The sequence below is a fragment of the Serinus canaria genome, chromosome 26 (genome assembly GCF_022539315.1).
Source record: "Serinus canaria isolate serCan28SL12 chromosome 26, serCan2020, whole genome shotgun sequence".
In the NCBI taxonomy this organism is placed as follows: Eukaryota; Metazoa; Chordata; class Aves; order Passeriformes; family Fringillidae; genus Serinus; species Serinus canaria.
The window spans coordinates 1,329,991-1,350,280 of record NC_066339.1 but is presented as its reverse complement, the minus strand read 5'-3'; the positions used below and the strand labels follow the sequence as shown (position 1 = coordinate 1,350,280).

General features: G+C 55.0%; 1 protein-coding gene across 3 annotated transcripts in view; it reads left to right on the top strand.

Moving 5' to 3' along the window:
• The window catches only part of LGR6 (leucine rich repeat containing G protein-coupled receptor 6), a 164,801-nt gene that overhangs the window by 63,949 nt on the left and 80,562 nt on the right, over positions 1–20,290 (top strand). For all 3 annotated transcript variants that reach the window (XM_018922252.3, XM_009097410.4, XM_050985225.1), the window contains exon 3: positions 7,619–7,690. In XM_018922252.3, the coding sequence (XP_018777797.3) occupies positions 7,619–7,690 (72 nt within the window). The remainder of the gene's footprint in view (positions 1–7,618; positions 7,691–20,290) is intronic.

Sequence of the window (20,290 nt, the reverse complement as noted above, 5' to 3'; positions counted from 1 at the left end):
CAAAAAATTTTTTTTAACCTGAGAGAAAAAATTGTTTCATCTTCAGGTTAATTCTTAACATTTAGTCTTTTACTTTGGATAAAGCCCTAAAAGAAAATAGTATTTCAAATTATATTTGCTTTTTTGCCAAAGATACTTTAGCAGAAGTAAAGTACAAAAAAATCAGAGGTTCCTCAGCAAAAGATTTGCCAATTTCAACCCAGATTTTCAAATCTCCTTTTCAAGATTCTATGAAATGATCTAATGTTCAGAAACATCCCAGGAACTCTTGACACCCCTTGTCCTTGATCTATAACCCTTATCTTCTCCAACAGTCAGAGAAAGCCCAGGTTCCCCTGGCTCCTCCTCATGGTTCTCCCCTCCTGCTCTCACCCATGACTCTCTGATTCTGTCTTCTCTCTCATTAGACCTGTAGCCCAGGGTCCTATGGAGGAGAGCTGGTGTTTCACACCTCCCACCACTTCTCCTCCTTCTGTTCCTCTATTTTAGCACCACCCCAGGCTCCTCATGGAAGTGAAGTTTCCCAGAAGTCAGAGATCAGCTGGACTCATGGCTGAGCTTGTGCATGGAGCTGGGATTCAGCCGAAGAAAAGGAATAATGGGAAAGGGGAAGAGAGCTGCAGAAAAGGGTGGATGAAGCCCGTGTGTCCCAGGGACAACAAGGCCACACGTGCCAGGTTTCAGTGCTGTGGAGCCCTGCAAATCCAGGCTGTGGGCCCACCTGGGCACATCAGTCCTCTGCACACACCCACACTGGGTGGCGGCCTGGGAGGAAAAACCAGTGCAGGGTGGCACGTGAAGGTCCTGAGGACAGCAGAGCCATCACCCAAGGGTGCCACCCGTGACACCCAGCCAGGCTGTGTCCCACAGGGCATTTCTGCACTGGCTCCTCTCTGCTCTGGACACCAAACGTGTCCTGATGGCATCAGGGGGGATGCTGTAGTTAGGGCACAGATGAGGGCACAGGGACTGCTCCAGCTCACTCCCTGTGTGGTCTGGGTTAAGTTATTTTCACTGCCAGGGCTTCATTGTGCAGCCATGAGAGCCGGCCCTCAGGTGTGCCCTGAGGGCCATTTGTATTTACTGAGAGTGCCCAGGAAGGTGTTGAGAGTGCAATTAGCTCTCCTGCTCAGGGCATGCCCAGAGACCAGATCCTCCAGACTCAGCTGCCTTTGAAGAGGAGTGGGAGAGGGGCCCTCAGTGGCCATGCACCAGGCTGTGCTCCCCTCTGGCTCCCAGCCTCCCCCTCCAGAGACAGGAGAGGCTGCACCAGCAGGCACAGTCCCGGCCCAGGCACTCACCAGACTTTCCCTCCAAAGAAAACCTGCACAGATAGAGGTGTTGAGAGCTGGGCCTCACACAGGCAGGGAGCAGCCCAGAGTTTAGTATGTCTCCTCTTTGTTTCTTTCCTTTTTTCCCCCCCTTCTTCTTTTCTTTCTCTCTTTTTGGCAGCAGGAAGATTGTTTAAAGTTGCTAATAAATTCCAGTTAATGAAGCCTGAAAAGCCAGAGCTGGGAGCCAAGAGAAACAAGAGCAATCAGTACAGAAGGAATAGAAAGAGATCTTGAAAGCCGGCCTGGGAATAATAACATGTTGAAATGTGTTCGCCGGCGAGGGCTTTGTTACCGCGCTTTGAATCCAAGCGCGAGCGCTCGGTGCCAAGAAGGGAAACTGCAGCCAAAGGCAGGTGTTCATTGCCATTTACCTCTTGCTTCGGGGCACAGCGGCAAGATCAGACCCCTTCCCAGCCACTGGCTCTTTCACCTGCCTGTTCTCGGGCCCCGGGGGCAGAGGGACTCACGGGCACGGGGAGCGCAGGCTCAGCGCCGCGCTCAGCACCCGCCGCCCCCTGCTCTGCCAGCCCGGGGACCAAGAAATGGCACGAAAGCAAAATGAAATAAAATGCAGGCGTGCGTGCTGGGAATGTGAATACAGCAGCCTTCTTCTCCTGCCTTGTACCCGTGAGGGAAGCCCCTTCTCACTCCCCTTCCCATGTGGGTCCAAGGGAGCCATCACAGCTTATGGGGCACCAGTGCCGTTCTTGGCTGTCCTTGCCTGTTGTTAGAGCACCTCCACCCCCCCATCAGCCTCCAGACATCTGTAACATCCACTCTGAGGGGGCTGCTCAGCACAGGCTGAACTCCAAGGCAAATGTCACTCTTGGAGAAGGCAGCACTGTAGTGGTGCTGGCAGTGGGGCATGGCTCTTGTGGGAGTGACAGCTCCTCTGTGGCAGCAGGGCTGGCATTCCTGGGCAATGCTCACATGTGCTGGCACGGGGGTGAAAAACTGCTTCTGGAGCAGTGCTGTACCGTGTCTGAAGTAGGGGAGAGCAGCTTTGGTGGGTTTCCATGGCACATCAGGCTGGACAGGTCTCATGGAGACACAAACACTTGTAGGGGACGTTGTTTTGCCACACTGAGGTTTGGAGGCAGAATCACTGCTCCCTGGGCAGTCACTTTGCCTGGCACAGCCCTCCGTTTCCAGGTGGCCGTAGCTAAAGGTCTGCAGCTCTGAATTCTTGACCTCTGTGGTTCTCCCAGGATTCTGACAGCTCCTGTGCAGAGAAGGCACCAGGGTACAACTCACTGGCAAAAAGGAGACAAGCTCTGGTTCATCCAGGACTTTCTGTCCCCCTGGATGGCACCAGTCCTTGGCAGAGGATGGTGCTGCTCATCAATTCAGTGGGTGAGCAAAAGCACAGAGAGAGTTAAAGGATAATTCCTCTGAGGAAGCCTTCCAAAGCTCATCCCTGTGCATGGTGTGAGGGCTGTCCTTAGCACTGGCCAAGGTGCAGGTGAGGACAAGGAGAGCAGAGCTTCTAAGGGGTTGTCTACCATGAACACTGACCAATGAGGCCAAGATATTGCAGCGGTCCAAACCAAATTCAAAATGTTTTGAAAATTTAGAGATTTCCATTATACTTCTACTCCATTAAGACCAGGGAGAGTGTTCAGCAACTGAAAAATCCTTGCTAGTTGGGATACTTGGCCCCAGTTTTCCTGAAAAGTGCTTTCCATATTACTAATTATGTTCTGAGGTACCCCAAATGGGGCACCAAAAGTAGAGTCAAAAGTGAAAACTGCTCTGAAGGTTTGGAGGGAACAAATAGAAAACCCTTGCAGTTTCTAATATAAAGAGATTGAGTGAAGATGTTCAGTGTCCTGTTCATTAAGGAGCTGTGTCTTATTAATACTACTTGGCAAATGAATGCAAACTGGCTTGCATATGAGCATTTATGTGGGTTGAAAACTGGCTTGAGGACCATAAACAAAAGAACAAATGCGATCAATCTATCGAGTTGGAACAGGCACTGAGGGGGTACAGCGAGCAGGGCTGGAAACAGGCACAGTCTTCTCCTCAGGGATGGAGTGAGACAGCAGAGACCACATTAGAGGCATCTTCAGGAGATACCAGACTAGGACCAGCTGCAGATTCCTGTGTGAGAAGGAAGAGTCCAGGCCTGGCCCTTTCCTCAAATGCACCATGTTTTCACTTGTTGACTTAATTGGCTTCATTCCTGCTTTGCACCAGCACAAGAGCAAACTCAGGCATGACACGGGGCCTGTGGTCCCCTGTGTGCCCAGGGGAAGGCCCAGGCTTGGCATGATGACACAGTTTAGGCAGGAGCATGGAGTGTCTGGGCACACTGCCTCGAGAGGGTGAGTGCTTGAGAAACCAACCTGAGCAGGAGATCAAAGGGGCGGCCGCCACGCTCAGTAAAAGTTTGGCACGGGGAGAATCACTGGAATATGGACACACATGTTTGTCCTGTCCTGCCAATGGGCAACGTTCCTGCCTCCTAATGTGAGTGATAAGAGCATCACTGAGCTGCCTGAGCACCTGACATGAGCCATCTTGCCCAGCACAGCCTTCGGGCGTGCCATGGAAGTTGTAGCATGACCAAGAAGCCCAAGATACAGGAGGGTGAGCCTGTGGTAACTGAACAGCAGCAACCATACAGTGGTAAGCCATGAGTTTGTTCCAACTTGGAGTGTATTGGGAATGCAGATCAAAGCCTGGAGGAATGTTCCCAGAAATCACGGGAGTGGTGGAAGGGGAGGCGGGGGGGCAGGATCTAAAATCCACCACAAGCTTTCTGAAGCAAGGCAGCCACATCCAGCTGTCACCCTCCCCTTCTACCTGCCCCTTCTCTCCTCCTTCTATCAGCCACCTTAAATCCAGAGCTTTCTCTTTCTCCCAACCCTATATCACAGTGTAAACTTCAGGAGAACAGTGAATTAAGTCTGTCCTAAAAAGAGCCCTGAGCAGGCCTAGAGCTGAGCCCATGTGGACCAGAATTTCAGCCCTGCAAGAATAGCTTCTCTTCCCTGTGCTTAGGGCAAAGGCAGTGCCTTTCTGTCCTCCTTGGTGGGGTTATTCACCCAAGCCTCCTCCACAGAAGGAGTAAATTAGGAGCTGTCTCAGGGGATGACACACTGGCAGCATCACTTCAAATGTTATTGTTCCATTTTAAATGGAAAGGCAGGAACCATTTCACTGCATTTCCTGTGGGATCTGAATTCTGCAGATGTATTCAATGGGTGCTTGTCTGCCAAGCAGGGGAATTGCTGGAGAGTTTGAGTGAGAAGGACAGAGGGAACCAAGCACTTGGAAGAGTGCCAAGTGACCATGGACAGAGGAAGGGTCCCACACAGGAAGATTTTATGTCTTTGGTCTCTTACATGAACTGACACAGGAGTTTACAGCATGGAAGCAAAGGATGGTCAGGAAGAGGCTCCAAGAACTGGAGCCCCTCTGCTCTGGAGCCAGGCTGGGAGAGCTGGGGGTGCTCACCTGGAGAAGAGAAGGCTCCAGGGACACCTCAGAGCCCCTGCCAGGGCCTGAAAGGGACTCCAGGAGAACAGGAGAGTGACTGGGGACAAGGGCCTGGAGTGACAGCACAAGGGGAATGGCTTCCCACTGGCAGAGGGCAGGGTTGGATGGGATATTGGGAAGGAATTGTTCCCTGTGAGGGTGGTGAGGTCCTGGCACAGGGTGCCCAGAGCAGCTGTGGGGGCTCCATCCCTGGAGGTGTCCCAGGCCAGGCTGGACAGGGCTTGGAGCACCCTGGGCTGGTGGAAGGTGTCTCTGCCCATTGCAGGGGGACGATGAGATGAGCTTTAAGGTCCCTTCCAGCTTTAACTGTTCTGTGGTTCTGTGACATGTTCCCAGTGTTCACCCTTGACAGGCCACCCCAAGAGGCTCACCCATTCCTCATCTGCTCTCAGACAGGTGGCACAGCCTTGCTCTCTGCCTGGAACACCTGGCTACCAGCCCAAGCATCAGCAGCACCTGTCCTGGGAGGTCTAGCAAACCTCCAAACCCCACACCTCCAGACCCTGTGAGCACACCCAGCCATGCAGCCCTCTAGGAAAGTGAAAACTCAGCCTGTGTGCACAAACACAGACATGTCCCACCTCCCAGGCCCTGCAAAGAAGTGGGCATAGCCCATCCTGGACCCCAATGACAGTGTCAATTGCTTTGGGAGAGGAGTTCAGAGAAGTGGTTGTGGTTGGTGGCTCCTTTTGTGCCTGCTCCTGGCTTGGCATGGACCCCTGACCCTGGGGAGAGGAGCTGGGCTGCCTCGGTGGCAGGGAGGAGGTAAAGGCATGGAGAGAAGAGCCAGAGACCAGAGGTGTCCCAGAGACAAGGCACAGTCTGGTGCAACATGGCCAAGGACAGAACCATCTGCAGCAACAGTGAGGCACAGGGCCTTATCTGGGGCTGGGGGTGCTTTGAACCTCTAAAGTCACCTGGGAAACCTCCAATTTCACCCAGTGAAAGCAGGGCATCTGCTTCAAAATAACGCAGAGTTATTTCCCCCCTTATGTTCTGTGCTGCCCACAGTGCTGAGGTGACATCAGCTGGCTCTGCACGTGTCCCACCAGCATCTGGGGCTCCCCACACCCTGCTGAGGCCAGCAGCCCCAGCTGGAGCTCCATTTAAGCTTCACATTCCTCTCCTGTTAATCCTGGAGGTCCCAGATCCATTCAGGAACCTGGCAAACACTCAAACACACCCAGGAAAATGAGCAGAGAGGCACGGAGCTGCCAGAAAAGGCACTTTGAGCCTGGAGTAGGTGTGAGCTGCTGCAGCCCCGAGCTGCGGGGAGGTGAGGACAGACAGCCAGGGAGGAGGATGCAGGAGCAGGCTGGGGATGCCGTGCAGGAACACATCCCCTCCAGGCAAGCACTCCAGCCTCCCGGACAGCACTCCCTCCCATGTGGAAATCAGCAATCAAAAGCAGCAATTACCCCAAATCACAGCCCCTAAGTGACAAATAGCCCAGCCTGCCAGGCAGATCATGTGCTGCAGGAGGCAGGTTCCAACCTGCTCACACACATTAAAGAGAGGACCCTGTGCTGTCTATTCTGTCAGAGGCCTAATTATGGGAGAGATTTTCTCCAGATTCCCGAGGGGAGGGAGAGCTCAGGCACCCACACACGCCTGCTCTGCCACAGGTGAGCCTGGCTGCCCAAAACACCTTGGTCCCCTGGGTGACCTCTGCAGAGCCCTGGTTCCCCTGTACTCTGCTTCCAGCCAGGATTGCACTGCTCAGCCTCCCCACCTGTCTTCTTCCCCAGCATAATGCCTAAAAAGAATCAAAAGTTTAATGAATATCTTTGCCAGGTCTGTACCAAACCTCTTGGGCCTGGTTCGGACTTTCTGAAGATGAGCCTGGTCACAAATGATGTTCACTGTCTCTGTTTTGGAGATGCAACATTCCACTCCAAGTCATGTACACAGGATTCTTGGCCAATTTTAGTAGCAATTTAGGGTCTTAATCAGGTTGTTGAACCTGTCTTTATGATCTCTGGCTGATGGGGGCTGGGACTTCATCCATGTTTGTCCTCAAAACAGGAGGAGAAAGAGAAAAGTCACCTCTTCTCTAGGTCAAGCCTAGATTCAGAAGTCCTGAACTTCAGTCCTGGCTCAACCACATGCCCCCACCATAGTCCTGATGGTAACAGTGAAGCAGATTCTAATGGCACTGAAAAGTACAAATACCTTTTCATTCCCCAGCCCGCTCTGGGCCTTGTCAAATGTTGAGTTCTAAGATCAGGTGATGCTGTACAATGGCAAATCCCACAGGGTTCCTTCAACAAATTCTTTCAGTAAGTTCTGAATGTTTTCCCCTGCTCTTTGCTGTGTCCCAGACATGTCCCATTTTCCCATTGTGATGCTGCTCTTTGCTTCCTCTCCCATCCCCTGGCCCTCATTCACCAGCCAGGATTTAGGGACAGTCCTCCCATGAGCAGGAACAGCTCTGCCCTGCTCCAGTCTCTCTGCCAAGGCCTGGCATGGAGCAGGGTCTGTGGGCTGGTCACTGACTGTGCTGGGGACCTGTGTCTATCCAGGAAATGCCTTTAAGCCATGAGCTGTCTCTGGATGCTGAAAATGCTGGATTCAGGTCTGGCAGGAGCTGGGATTTTCTTTGCTGTTCCTCAGGCTGGGCAAGGGGATGATCCCAAGCTCAGGACTGTGGCTCAGCTGCAGGTGCTGCAGCCTCCTCTGGAGGGGACAGGGGCAGCACGGAGGAGCTGTTAAACCTCTGCAGACAGGGGACTGTCATCACAAGGATGCTGACACATGGCTGCCTCTTCTTTCCACTGCAGACGCCTCTCTGGAAACCAGATCTCCAGGATCCCAGGGGAAGCTTTCTCTGGCCTCTACAGCCTGAAGATCCTGTAAGTAACTTACTCATCTCTTACAATCCCTGTCCCGCCTCTTCCCAGCCCCTGGCACTGGCCATGAGCAGGGACTGCAGCCATCCCAAGGGGATGCAAAGCTTCAAGGTGTGGGGTCAGGTGTTAAACCCACCTGGGCAGACCTGCCCTTGGTGACTGGGGAGCTGTGTCCCACCCAAGTGGGGAGCTGTGTCCCCCCAATGGGAAGCTGTGTCCCCCCCAATGGGAGCTGTGTCCCACCCCAATGGGGAGCTGTGTCCCCACAATGGGGAGCTGTGTCCCCACACTGAGGAGCTGTGTCCCCACACTGAGGAGCTGTGTCCCCCCACTGGGGAGCTGTGTCCCACCCTACTGGGGAGCTGTGTTCCCCCCCCCCATGGGGAGCTGTGTCCCCCCAATGGGGAGCTGTGTCCCCCTAATGGGAAGCTGTGTCCCCCTAATGGGAAGCTGTGTCCCCCCACTGGGGAGCTGTGTCCCACCCAATGGGGAGCTGTTTCTCACCCTAATGGGGAGCTGTGTCCCCCTAATGGGAAGCTGTGTCCCCCCAGTGGGGAGCTGTGTCCCACCCAATGGGGAACTGTGTCCCACCCTACTGGGGAGCTGTGTCCCCCTAGTGGGGAGCTGTGTCCCACCCCACTGACTGAGCAGGGCCCCCCAGGGCACGGTGTGCCCACAATGTGCCCTGGGAGAGTCTGCAGAGGTTCACATTCTGCATCAAACTCACCAACCCCCCCTCAAGTGGTGTCCCCCAGATGTAGAGCCCTGACCCCAAACTGGCCCCTTCTGCTCTGCTTCTGTGTGGGGGCTGGGTTGGAGCAACTCCAAGGTCCAGGTACCTGGGAAAGGGGCCTGTGCTCTGTGCAGCTCAGCTGCCCTCACCACAAGCCCCTTCACAGCCCAAGAGACCTCTGCAGGGCTCTGGAGTAACCTGGGAAAGGTGGGATCCTTGGGCAGTGTGACCTGAGGGACCCCAGCCTGCCCCCAGGGCTGATGGAGGCAGCTGGACCCTGGAGCTCTGCAGCGCTCTGGGATCTGCTAACCCTGCTCAGTAAAGGTCACTGCAGGCTAACCCTGCTCAGTAAAGGTCACTGCAGGCTAACCCTGCTCAGTTAAGGTCACTGCAGGCTAACCCTGCTCAGTTAAGGTCACTGCAGGCTAACCCTGCTCAGTTAAGGTCACTGCAGGCTAACCCTGCTCAGTTAAGGTCACTGCAGGCTAACCCTGCTCAGTAAAGGTCACTGCAGGCAGCACCCACCCCTGCTGCCCAGTGGGGAAGGTCTGAGAGACAAAGCTCCTCTGGAAACTTTGGAATCCACACTCAGCTGAGCCGGCTCTGCTGTGGCACCTACACTCACACCTTCCTCAGGTGTCTCACTGCTCATGGAGTCACTCTGCTTCTTGTGTCCATGTGACAGCCCTCAGGGCCTGGGCAGGATGTTGAGGCGGGAGTCCCTTTCTCCCTGAGGAGCCATCTTAAAAATCTTCTGCAATAAACATTTCATCCCCAAGGGGATGTTTTGAACTCAGCCACAATGTGAAATTGTTGTAGCTGGTCCAGTTTATGCAGAGAGAGCAGGTACAAACCTGCTCCCAGGATTAGAGAGTATAAGGCTGTTTACTACGTCTTCTGAAGATGTAAAGTATGAATCCTGCCCTAAATCTCAGGGCTTAGAGATTTATCCATCCCCTGCATTAGGCAACAAATCAAAGGAACTGAGGAAAAACCGCAGCTCTCCCACCCAATTTCAACAAGAGGAGCTTTCTGCTCTGGGGACAGGAGCTTTTCAAGGTGCTTTTGATCAATTCTGTTTGTGTCAGGCCTGGGTAAGGACAAATGCAGCTTTACTGGAGCAGTGCCTCCCTTCAGAGCCCCCAGCTCCGTGGGAAGGGGAGGGTGAGCTCTGCCCTCCTGCCCCAGGACAGGGCTCTCTGACACAGCCACAGGCAGCACCAGCAGGGACACCCTCACCAGTGACCCCAGAGCCAGGAGAGGAGTGAGGGATCAGGGCCTTTCCAGCTGGAAATGTTGCATTGGGAAGCTTGAGGAGTGAGGGATCAGGGCATTTCATCTGGAAATGTTGCATTGGGAAGCTTGAGGAGTGAGGGATCAGGGCATTTCATCTGGAAATGTTGCATGGAGAAGCTTGAGGGGTGAGGGATCAGGGCCTTTCCAGCTGGAAATGTTGCATGGCAAGCTTGCTCCATGCTGTGCTGTGAGACCCATGGTTGGTGTCCTCATGCTGCAGGATGAGCTGCCTTGCTCTCAGCCAGGCTGTGCCAGTGGCACAGGGTGGCATCTGGGCTCTCATGTCCCTGTGGCTGGCTGCAGCCCTGGCTGACACTGAGCCATGGGCCTGCTCAGGGGCTGTGATGGTGGAGCTGGCAGGGCTGGGTTCATGGTGGGACTCAGTGATCTCAGAGGCTTTGTCCAATCTTAATGCTCCTGCTGTTCTCTGGCACTTTCCTGACCCCAAACCTTTCCTGGGGGTGTGCAGAGCACTGGCCCAGCCACCAGGGGAGGAAGGTGGATGCTCACAGTGACTGATCCACCCATGAACCTCTTACTTAACAAAGTTTCTGCTTCCTCAAAGCAGGGGCACTACCAGACCCCACATCACTGGGAGCATTTCACCTTCCAAAGACTCTGATGGTTCTCCTGGCCTGTCTGCAGTGGAATGTGGTGCTGCCATGTGCCCTCACTACAGGAGATGCTCTGATTGCCTTCTGCAGTTTCTGCGGGCTCCACTGGAGTGAGGTGTTTGGGGGAAAGCAGTGTCAGGTCCCTGCACCCTCCAGGAAGAGCAGTCTTTGACCCCACCTGTTCCTCTGTCACTGGAGGAGTAAGGGCCACACTGAGGGACACGATGGAGACAGAGTGGTCCCTGGGAATTGCTGGAGCAGGTCTAGAAATAGAAATGTTGCCAGGACACACCTTGGGAGCACTGAGCTTAATCACATTGGTAAGGCTCTTGGCAAGGGTGGGGACTCTCACTCATTTCTCTACCAAGAGAAGACTGAGGAAAACCACAAGAAGGCAGATGAAGGCCACCCTCTGCTTCCTGCAGGTGGTGAGTAAGGTCCCTCAGCAGTGACCTGGCTGGGGCTGGTGGCTCTGCAGCAGCTCAGCAGGATCTGCTCCATCTCTCCAGCAATCAGGGGGAACAAGTGTATTCCCTCAGTCTGCTTGTGGCCAGGGTTGGAGAGCAGAGCCTGGAGAGAGGCCATGGGGCTGAATGACCCTGCTCCTTGTGCCCTGGGAGTGACCAAAAACCTTCACCCTGTTCCCCAGCTCGGTTCCCTCTTCCCTTTCCTGCACTTCTCTGTACCCCATCCAAGGCTGCTGAGGGTCAGAATCCACTGCTGAGCTGGCTTCACCAAGATCTCCCTGTATCCTGGAGCTCTGAGACTGCAAATATCAATTTCAGCCTGAAAGACTGAGAGGAGTTTGTGGTGCTGGGGAAGGGCAGTGGTTTGTAGGGTGCTGTGGTTATGGACACTGTGGGTACTGCAGAGATAAGGGTGCAGCCCTTAAAGCTGTACCTTGGTGTAAACTGGTGCATGTGCAGTATGCACAAGTGTGCCAGGGAACTGGGAAGCACCAAGGAACTGGGGAACACCAGACTGGCCCCAGTTATGTCCATGTCCTGTGCAACCACACTGGGAGAGGACAGCATGTCATGGGACATGAGGTGCTCACTGCACTGCTCCCCATCCAGACCAAATCCTTAGGCCCAGTGTAAGCATTGCTGCAGCCGTGTGCTTTTATTTGCACTTTAATCTCCACCAAAACCACACAGATAGTGAACTTTAACCTCCACCAAAACCACACAGATATTCCCCTCTTCCGGGGGTATCTGGAGATGGGAATCCAAAGAGCCCATGAGGCAGGAAAGATCAGAGAGATGCTGGGATGTCAGATATTAAAAGACAGGAGCATGGAGGAAACTCCTGTCTCTTCACTTTAGGCAGAGGCAAAGCATTGAGATTATACTTAACCACTCTGGCTCTGCTGAAAATCAAGGCAGAAGAGGAACTGGGGAGGGCAAATCACCCTTCAGGCTTCACACTGAACTTCCCTGGGGGATGGCCAGCAAAGGGCTGCTGGGCTGGGACCCACCTGCCCTGAGACACCAGCTGTGATGCTGCTGCTTCTCTTGATGCTGGACCAGCTCTGGCCAGGCCAGGCTGTCCCACCTGGGCCCTGCCCTGCAGGACACGAGGCAGCAGCAGAGCAGCCAGGTGAGGATGGGGAAATGCCAAATCCTCCCCTCTGGGGAGCCTAGAACAGAAACTGCAGGGCTTGTAGAAGAGTGGGATTGATGGGGCTCCTCCAGCCATGTCCCCTCCTGCAGCTCCTGTGCACAGCTGGGCCCTGGGCAGCACAGGGGGCCCTGGGGGTCCCACTGCTCACAGGGGCCACTCCAAGCCTCTGACACTCTGACAATCACAGCTGCCTGCCCCCTCAGCTCCTCTGTTTACCCCCTCCCAGCACTCTGCCCCTGTCACCTCCCTCTCCCCCTGCCTGGGGATCTCCTCCCCTCCTGCTGCCCGTGCTCCCGGGGCAAGGGCAAGGGGCAGCGAGCACCAGGAGCTGCCTCGCTGCTGCACCCAGAGCCCTTCCCATGGGGGGCATGCTGCCAGGCTGCTGGCACCCCTCTGCCATGGCTGCCACCCCCACAGCACGGGTGGCTGCTGGTCCATAACCATGGGCTGTGCTTCTCCTTCCCAGCTGAGCAAGGCCCTGGGAGCCCCAGGGATGGATCCTGTGGGTTCTCTGCAGCCCACGGGGATGAAAACCTCATCCAGGGGGGCAACTGTCCCACAGGGACCAGCACAGCCTCTGGGGCTCCTGCTCCTGCTGAGGGATTTGTTTCTGCAGCCCAGGTGTGCTGGGGAGATGAAACCCTGGCTCCTGCAGCCCAGTGAGAAGGATTTGGGATCTGGTGGTGAGCAATGAGTCAGCTGAGGTCACAATCTGGAGGAGAGGGGAATGAGGATGGGCACAAACCTTCAAGGACAGGCTGCTGCTGCAATGAGTCAGGAAATACATCATCTCCATATATGAACACAAGGAATAGCAGGTTTTGGGATATTGGGGGTGCTGTGTTTGAGATATGGGTGCTGTGTCCCAGGCTGGTTGAGGTTTGACAAGTGACAGGCTGGAATGGCTGCCCCAGCCATGACCAGCTGAAACCTGGGCAGTTCAGGAGCTGACTCACAGCAGGGTCAAAGATCTTCCCTCTGGTGACAGGGGGGTCCCATGAGGAGGCAGGCTGATATCTGGGGATAAAACAATTTTCCTAGTTTAATTTTAGTGTGCTAGAGCCCTAGGGCTAATTGCAATCCTGTGCAGGTCCATAAGTAAACTCTCACATGCTTCTTGGGCTGTCATGGGCCTGGTGCTTTCCCAGTCTTCCCAGAGAATCAGTTTATGTTTAAAAAAGGATGGGAAACACCCTGGGAATTCCTCCACCAACCCGCCTGTGCAGATGGTCTCTCCCTGCCCTCGGAGTGAATCCCAGAGGTTCTGGAACCTGGAGCAGATTCTTGGCTCTGCCTCCTCTGGCTGCTTCACTCACAAAAACCACCTGGAAAGTGGCCATGAAGATAGGCCTGTGCAGAAACCATGCAGGGGTACACCCAGGGAAGCAGGTGTGTGGAGACTGGGAAGGCAGCAGGGGAAGAGCCAAGCTGCCCCACTGCACCAAACACTGTGCCCCAGACCTGCTGGGATGGGCTGAGATCTTCATGCATGGAGCCTGGAGCCAGCCAAGGGCAAGGGGAGATGTGGCCTCCTCAGCCCCCTCAGACAAGGGCAGGCTGACAGGGTGGATGCTCAGCAGCAGGAGCTGGTGCTCAGAGGTTTTCTCCACTGGCAGGTCCATCGTTGAGCAGAGACTTTGGGAGTGCAGCTCTGCTGGGGGCTGCTCTGCAGCACGGTTCACCCACCTCTCTCCACAGAGCTGATGCTCCTCAGTGCAAGCTTCATTGCCAGGATCATTGGAAGCCACCCCACAAGCTGTTTTGACCCTCTGCAAGCTCCTTCCCTTTCAAAATCAGCTCCTTGATCCATGTTCTCCCAGCCTTGGAGCTTTCCAGGGTGGCAGAATATGCTGCTTAATGAGAGTATCTAGAAAACTGGAAATTTCTCTATGAGAAAACTGGAAAACTGGAAATTTCTCCTCATTATCTGCCTGCATGCTTCTCACCTCCAAGTGTTCTGGCTGGAGCTCCATCAGCCAAGAAGCTCCATCCCAGCTGGCCATGGGACTGATTTGTGCTGCCACAGCTTCAGAGCCATCCTAGCCTTGCTCAGGTGTCCCTCCCCAAACGCTGCCCTGCACAGCCAGGAGTGCCCCTGCTCTGACTCCTGGCTGAACATGCTGCAGCAGGGCTCACTAGCCAAGAAGGAATCCCACACCAAACTCCAGGGGAAAGACTCCAAGTGCAACCACAACTTCATCCCAAAACGTGGAGGGCAAAATGCCTGAGTGCATCCTCTTGGCTGCAGACCTGCTCCCACAGCAGGCCCACCCTGCCACTCCATTCCTCAGCAAGCCCCAACCAGCCTGTGGGAGTGTGCAGACCCTGTGCTGCCCAGCCTGCCTGCACAGCCTGGGGGTGAGCCCTGCACTGCCCCAGCAGTGCCCTGGGTGTGAGCACTGCCCAGCACTGCCCTGGGTGTGAGCATTGCCCAGCACTGCCCTGGGTGTGAGCACTGCCCAGCACTGCCCTGGGTGTGAGCATGCCCAGCACTGCCCTGGGTGTGAGCACTGCCCAGCACTGCCCTGGGTGTGAGCACTGCCCAGCACTGCCCATGGGTGTGAGCACTGCTCCCAGCACTGCCCATGGGTGTGAGCACTGCCCAGCACTGCCCAGCACTGCCCTGGGTGTGAGCACTGCCCAGCACTGCCCAGGTTGGCAGCACTGCCCAGCACTGCCCTGGGTGTGAGCACTGCCCAGCACTGCCCTGGGTGTGAGCACTGCCCAGCACTGCCCAGGGTGTGAGCACTGCCCAGCACTGCCCTGGGTGTGAGCATGCCCAGCACTGCCCTGGGTGTGAGCACTGCCCAGCACTGCCCTGGGTGTGAGCATTGCCCAGCACTGCCCAGGGTGTGAGCACTGCCCAGCACTGCCCAGCACTGCCCTGGGTGTGAGCGCTGCCCAGCACTGCCCAGGGTGTGAGCACTGCCCAGCACTGCCCAGCACTGCCCTGGGTGTGAGCGCTGCACTGCCCAGGGTGTGAGCACTGCCCAGCACTGCCCAGCACTGCCCTGGGTGTGAGCACTACCCAGCACTGCCCAGCACAGCCTGGGGTATGATCACTGCCCAGTTCTGCCCAGCACTGCCCTGTCCTGCCCAGCACAGCCTGGGGTGTGGACTCAGCACTGCCTGAACCCCCTCCCATCACACTCTCCCCAGCCATGCCCATGGTTCATCTCCATCAACAGGCAGGCTGGACAGGAGTGGCCTTGTTCAGCAATGCCACATGCCCTGGATGGGCCCTACCCAGTGCCCACCTCCCCATCCCCTCCTCTTTTCCTCCTAAGCTGTGCCCTCAGGACCTCCTGTGGCCCAGGACAGGTGCTGACTCACCTGGAGTGAGAGCACACATCAAACAGCATCACCAGAAAAGTCAAGCTGCCCCAGGATGGCAGGTTTGGAGGTGGCTTGGGACACTTCAGCAATCCCTAGACAGACCCTGCTCTTGGCCAGCCCTGAGCTGTGCAGTGCAGAAGTGGCTTTGAGACAAAGGCAATGGTGTGGCCCATCCAAGAGACGCTCCCATTGGGAGGGAAGAGGAACGTGCAGAGGTTGGAATGTCTTTAATCCCCATGCATGGGCTCCAGGCACAGTTGCCTCCAGCAATAACAGCCCTTTGACTGTGCTGGCTGAGTCACTTCAGCCTCCCAGGATGGGGACATTTTATCATGCACAGGCCTGTACCTCTGAGGGCTGTGTGTCTGCTGAGGCTCTCTTGTGCAAGGATCCTGGTGTGATGGGACCCGATCCCAACATTTTTCTGGTTGTTCAGGCGTGGTCCCTGCCAACAAACAATCCTCCTCCTCCTGAAAATGAAACCTGACCTCTGAGGAGCTGTGATTTATTCTGGTTCCAGCCAGACTGCTGTGGGCAGCAGGTGGAGTGTCCGTGCCTACTGGTGTCTGCAAGCCCTGGCACCACCTGAGCAGTGCCAAGCAAGGTGCCAGTGCTCCATCCACACCTGGGCTTCAGTCATTGCTGCTCTGAGCAGTCTTTGCTTGTCATGTTCATGAGTGTCCTCAGCTTGTCCAGAAGTTGGCTCATCAACCAGCAAGGTCACAGAATCACAAAATGGTTTGGATTTGAAGCAAGCTTAAGGACCATCCCATTCCACACCCCCTGCCATGGCAGGGACACCTCCCACCAGCCCAGGTTGCTCCAAGCCTCAAACCTGGCCTTGGACACTTCCAGGGATGGGGCAGCCACAGCTGCTCTGGGCACCCTGTGCCAGGGCCTCACCATCCTGAATAAATTCGAAGAAAATTAGACTCAGCAGCTGAGAAATCACATCAGCTAGACCAGGATTGCTCCCTGGGCACAAGAAATTGAGCTCTGACTGAGGTTGTCCCCAAGCTGCTGTGAAGCAGCACCTTGCTGTAGGAAAGCCAGTGTAATCCAGGGATTTAGCTGGAAGGCAGGAGCTGAGGGAGAGGCAGGAATGGACAGATGCTGACAGACAAAGGCTGAGGCCAGTGTGATCTGGGATCTTGGGGCCGCTGTGATTTTGTGGACTGAGGTCCAGCTTCACAGACTGTGTGTGCCTCAGGCAGGCATCCTGCAGCAGGCCTGGGCTCCACACAGACCCTGCACCAGCATCCCTGCCCACACCCTGGAAAGCAGGGTGCTCCCTGGGGGCTGCAGGAATGTGGGGAGGGGACAGAGTCTGCCCCAGGCTTTTAGGACCATGAGTCAGGAGGTGACAGGTGACTGGTTTGCAGAGTTGTTGCCTCTTTTCAGTGCTGCTGACATTAATGTGCAGGGACCTCTTGAAGCAGAATTGTGTTGGCCATCCTTGGATGCTGCAGGTGCTGTCCTCAGTGAGCTGCAGCATTGTCTTCCCTCTTCTTATGCAAGAGCAGCACCCCAAAGGGCAAAATGCCACAACTTAGACAGAGAGGGACCCAGCAGCCCTGTTCCAGCTTTTCAGATGCTCTGCTGTCCTCTGAACCCTTTTGCCATCCTCCTGTGGTAGCACCCTGGTATGGAGCAGCCCCAGGAACCAGCTCTAAGCCCAGGAAGGAGGTGGCACAGAGAGCAGCTGTGATCCTGCAGCTGTGTAGGATCATCCACCTGGCATCTTCCACCAGGTTTGGGTAGAATTGTTTGAGCTCTTCCCAAAATCATGTTGTATGTTGTTTATGAAAAATAAGTGGTTAAGCCAGGGTGGTTTAATGTGATGTGTAAGGAGTGAGTGCAGTGAGCAGGGCCTGATGGGGGCTGTCCTTAACACCAGACTGTAAGAGAAGCCATCCTGGGACATCCAGGGACAAACACAGCATGTCTTCTCCTGCTAAAACCTGAGCTCCCTGTGAGAAAAGCTGGAGCTTTCCTGAGCTTGAGGCTGAATGGAGAATTTCTTGTTTAATGCCAGGGTGGCCCTGGCCCTAGAATATTATCAAACTCTGTTTGGAATTGGGTTTTGGTTTCTCTGTGTCATGCTCTGACGATGAGTTATTGGATTCATTATGTGCAATGTGAAGAAGTTCTGGTTCTTGTCCCAGTCCCAGCATCTGAAAACTTCTCTAGCTGCCCTGCTGCTGTGAAAAACAGCATTGTCCACCACTCCAGTGGTTTTTGAGGTCTCTGAAGCATCTTCCTTAAATATTGTTTGTCTGCACCAAAATGGCTTCATTTTGGAACCAGTCCATGCTGATGGTGGTCTGGAGAGTCTCTCAGTCTGTTTTACTGGTTGGAGGAGGGACTTGTCATGAATGGCAGACAGCAGGATCCAGCAGAAGTGTGACAATGGGCTTTGCTTTAGTGCTGCTTTCAGATACTTCCAATGATCAACACTAAACACCAAGCTCTCATTTCAGAGAGCCACTGAGATTCAATGTTTGTCCCACCAAAACCCTGAAAGCACTTTCTGAAGCTCCACTCTGTATCTCTCTGTGTCCAGCTCCACAACCTCTTGATTTTTAACACTCATGAATTATTATTCCACTTCACTGGGCTGCAGGAGCCAGGGTTTCATCTCCCCAGCACACCTGGGCTGCAGAAACAAATCCCTCAGCAGGAGCAGGAGCCCCAGAGGCTGTGCTGGTCCCTGTGGGACAGTTGCCCCCCTGGATGAGGTTTTCATCCCCGTGGGCTGCAGAGAACCCACAGGATCCATCCCTGGGGCTCCCAGGGCCTTGCTCAGCTGGGAAGGAGAAGCACAGCCCATGGTTATGGACCAGCAGCCACCCGTGCTGTGGGGGTGGCAGCCATGGCAGAGGGGTGCCAGCAGCCTGGCAGCGTGCCCCCCATGGGAAGGGCTCTGGGTGCAGCAGCGAGGCAGCTCCTGGTGCTCGCTGCCCCTTGCCCTTGCCCCGGGAGCACGGGCAGCAGGAGGGGAGGAGATCCCCAGGCAGGGGGAGAGGGAGGTGACAGGGGCAGAGTGCTGGGAGGGGGTAAACAGAGGAGCTGAGGGGGCAGGCAGCTGTGATTGTCAGAGTGTCAGAGGCTTGGAGTGGCCCCTGTGAGCAGTGGGACCCCCAGGGCCCCCTGTGCTGCCCAGGGCCCAGCTGTGCACAGGAGCTGCAGGAGGGGACATGGCTGGAGGAGCCCCATCAATCCCACTCTTCTACAAGCCCTGCAGTTTCTGTTCTAGGCTCCCCAGAGGGGAGGATTTGGCATTTCCCCATCCTCACCTGGCTGCTCTGCTGCTGCCTCGTGTCCTGCAGGGCAGGGCCCAGGTGGGACAGCCTGGCCTGGCCAGAGCTGGTCCAGCATCAAGAGAAGCAGCAGCATCACAGCTGGTGTCCTGCTCCTCACAGCCCCTGCAGTCACCCCCAGGGTCTCTGTTCTCTCCCAAGAGCACTTCTGCTCTGCCCTGGCTCTCCTGTGATTCCCACTAGCCCAGGCAGTGCCCAGCTGTATTTGTGCAGCCTTTCAACCTAGTTCCTTTATTGGGCCTTTCCCTCAGTTTCCCTGTGGAATTCTGCATTTCCCACCTGCTCCTCCACACCAAACTCTCTCCTCATGTGTGCAAGTTGTCGGCAGAAATGCCGGGTGAGATGCTCTCAGTTCTTAATCATGCTCTTCATTTGGAAGGGAACCATTTATTAAGTGTGGCCTCTCTGCTGCCCTTTTGTACCAAACACATCTTCTCCCCTGCACTAAATGTCAAAATTTAACATTTTACTAAAGGAAAGCTGAAGTCATGGTAGCTGGTGTCTATTCTTTCTTCTCCATTCTTATGCTCTTTTACCTTGTATAGAAAAAAATGTTGGCACAACTCATTTTTCACAAGCTACTTCTGACAGTTTCCTTGCTCTTTCTTCTGTGTTCATACAAATAATTTATTGGTAAGTCCCTATTTTCTTCCAGAAGTCAAAAAGTTTTGTGCCCTAAATCTTTCCTTTTTTAAAGGATGTCTCTTTCCAAACTCCCTTCCATGTCAGACTCTGAATCCTTGGCAGAGAGGCTTCAGTCACTGCAGTGGGTCCCTGTTCTTTGGGCTGCCCCTCCCCACTGAGGCCATGTCCTGCTCCTTTGGCACTGGCAGTAAATTATGACAGGACCCTAAGCACCATTTCCTTTTTCATGCCATCTCCAATCACTCTAAGAAGGTTTTTGAGTAACCTCAGGTATGTAAAACTTTCCCTTTTCAGGCACTTCCCCAGGCCCAGCTACCTTGCTGGGATGTGTCTGATACCTGGGGGAGCATATGTCAGTGATGTCCCAGCTCTGGAAGGAACAAAGCTCAGGACAGAGGCATGTCTAGAGTCAGGAACAGCCTTTGCAAAGATGCTGAGATGATGACAGCAGTGAACTCAGATGTGTGGTGTTCCAGTGGGCCAGTGAGAGAGGATTGTGTCTGACCAGGTCTGAAACAGCCCTTGGAGTTTGGTTCTCACTCTGCCTCCATGCCTGGAGCTGTTCAGACACCCACCCTGGGTGCACTGTCGCCTTTGTCTCCTCCTACCCCAGCACCTGTGTAGGTGTCCCCATGTGCACTGCCCTCCTCCATGCCCTGCACTCACTTCCACCCCTGAGGGCTCCTCCCAGCAGCCCCAGGCACCTGCTCTCTCTGCAGTCTCTGGTTTGGTTTTTTCCACAGCAGCTCCAGTTCCTGCTGCCAGCTGTGCCAAGGCTGTGGGGTCCCTGAGCAAACAGTGGTGAGCAGCTCCTCACCCTCTGTGCCTCTTCCACAGTGGGGAAGGAAAGCTGCCCAGGGCTGGTTTCCATCCCCTCTGGAGGGAACCACTGAGGGAACACACATGGGTAAAGGATGCTTGACTCCAGGATAAATGTGGGACACTCTGGCTCAGAGCACTGGTGCCAGTCTGGGGCAACAGAGGCACATCTGCAGGGCAGAGGCCCCTTTGTGCAGCACCAAACTCCCCTTGGCCC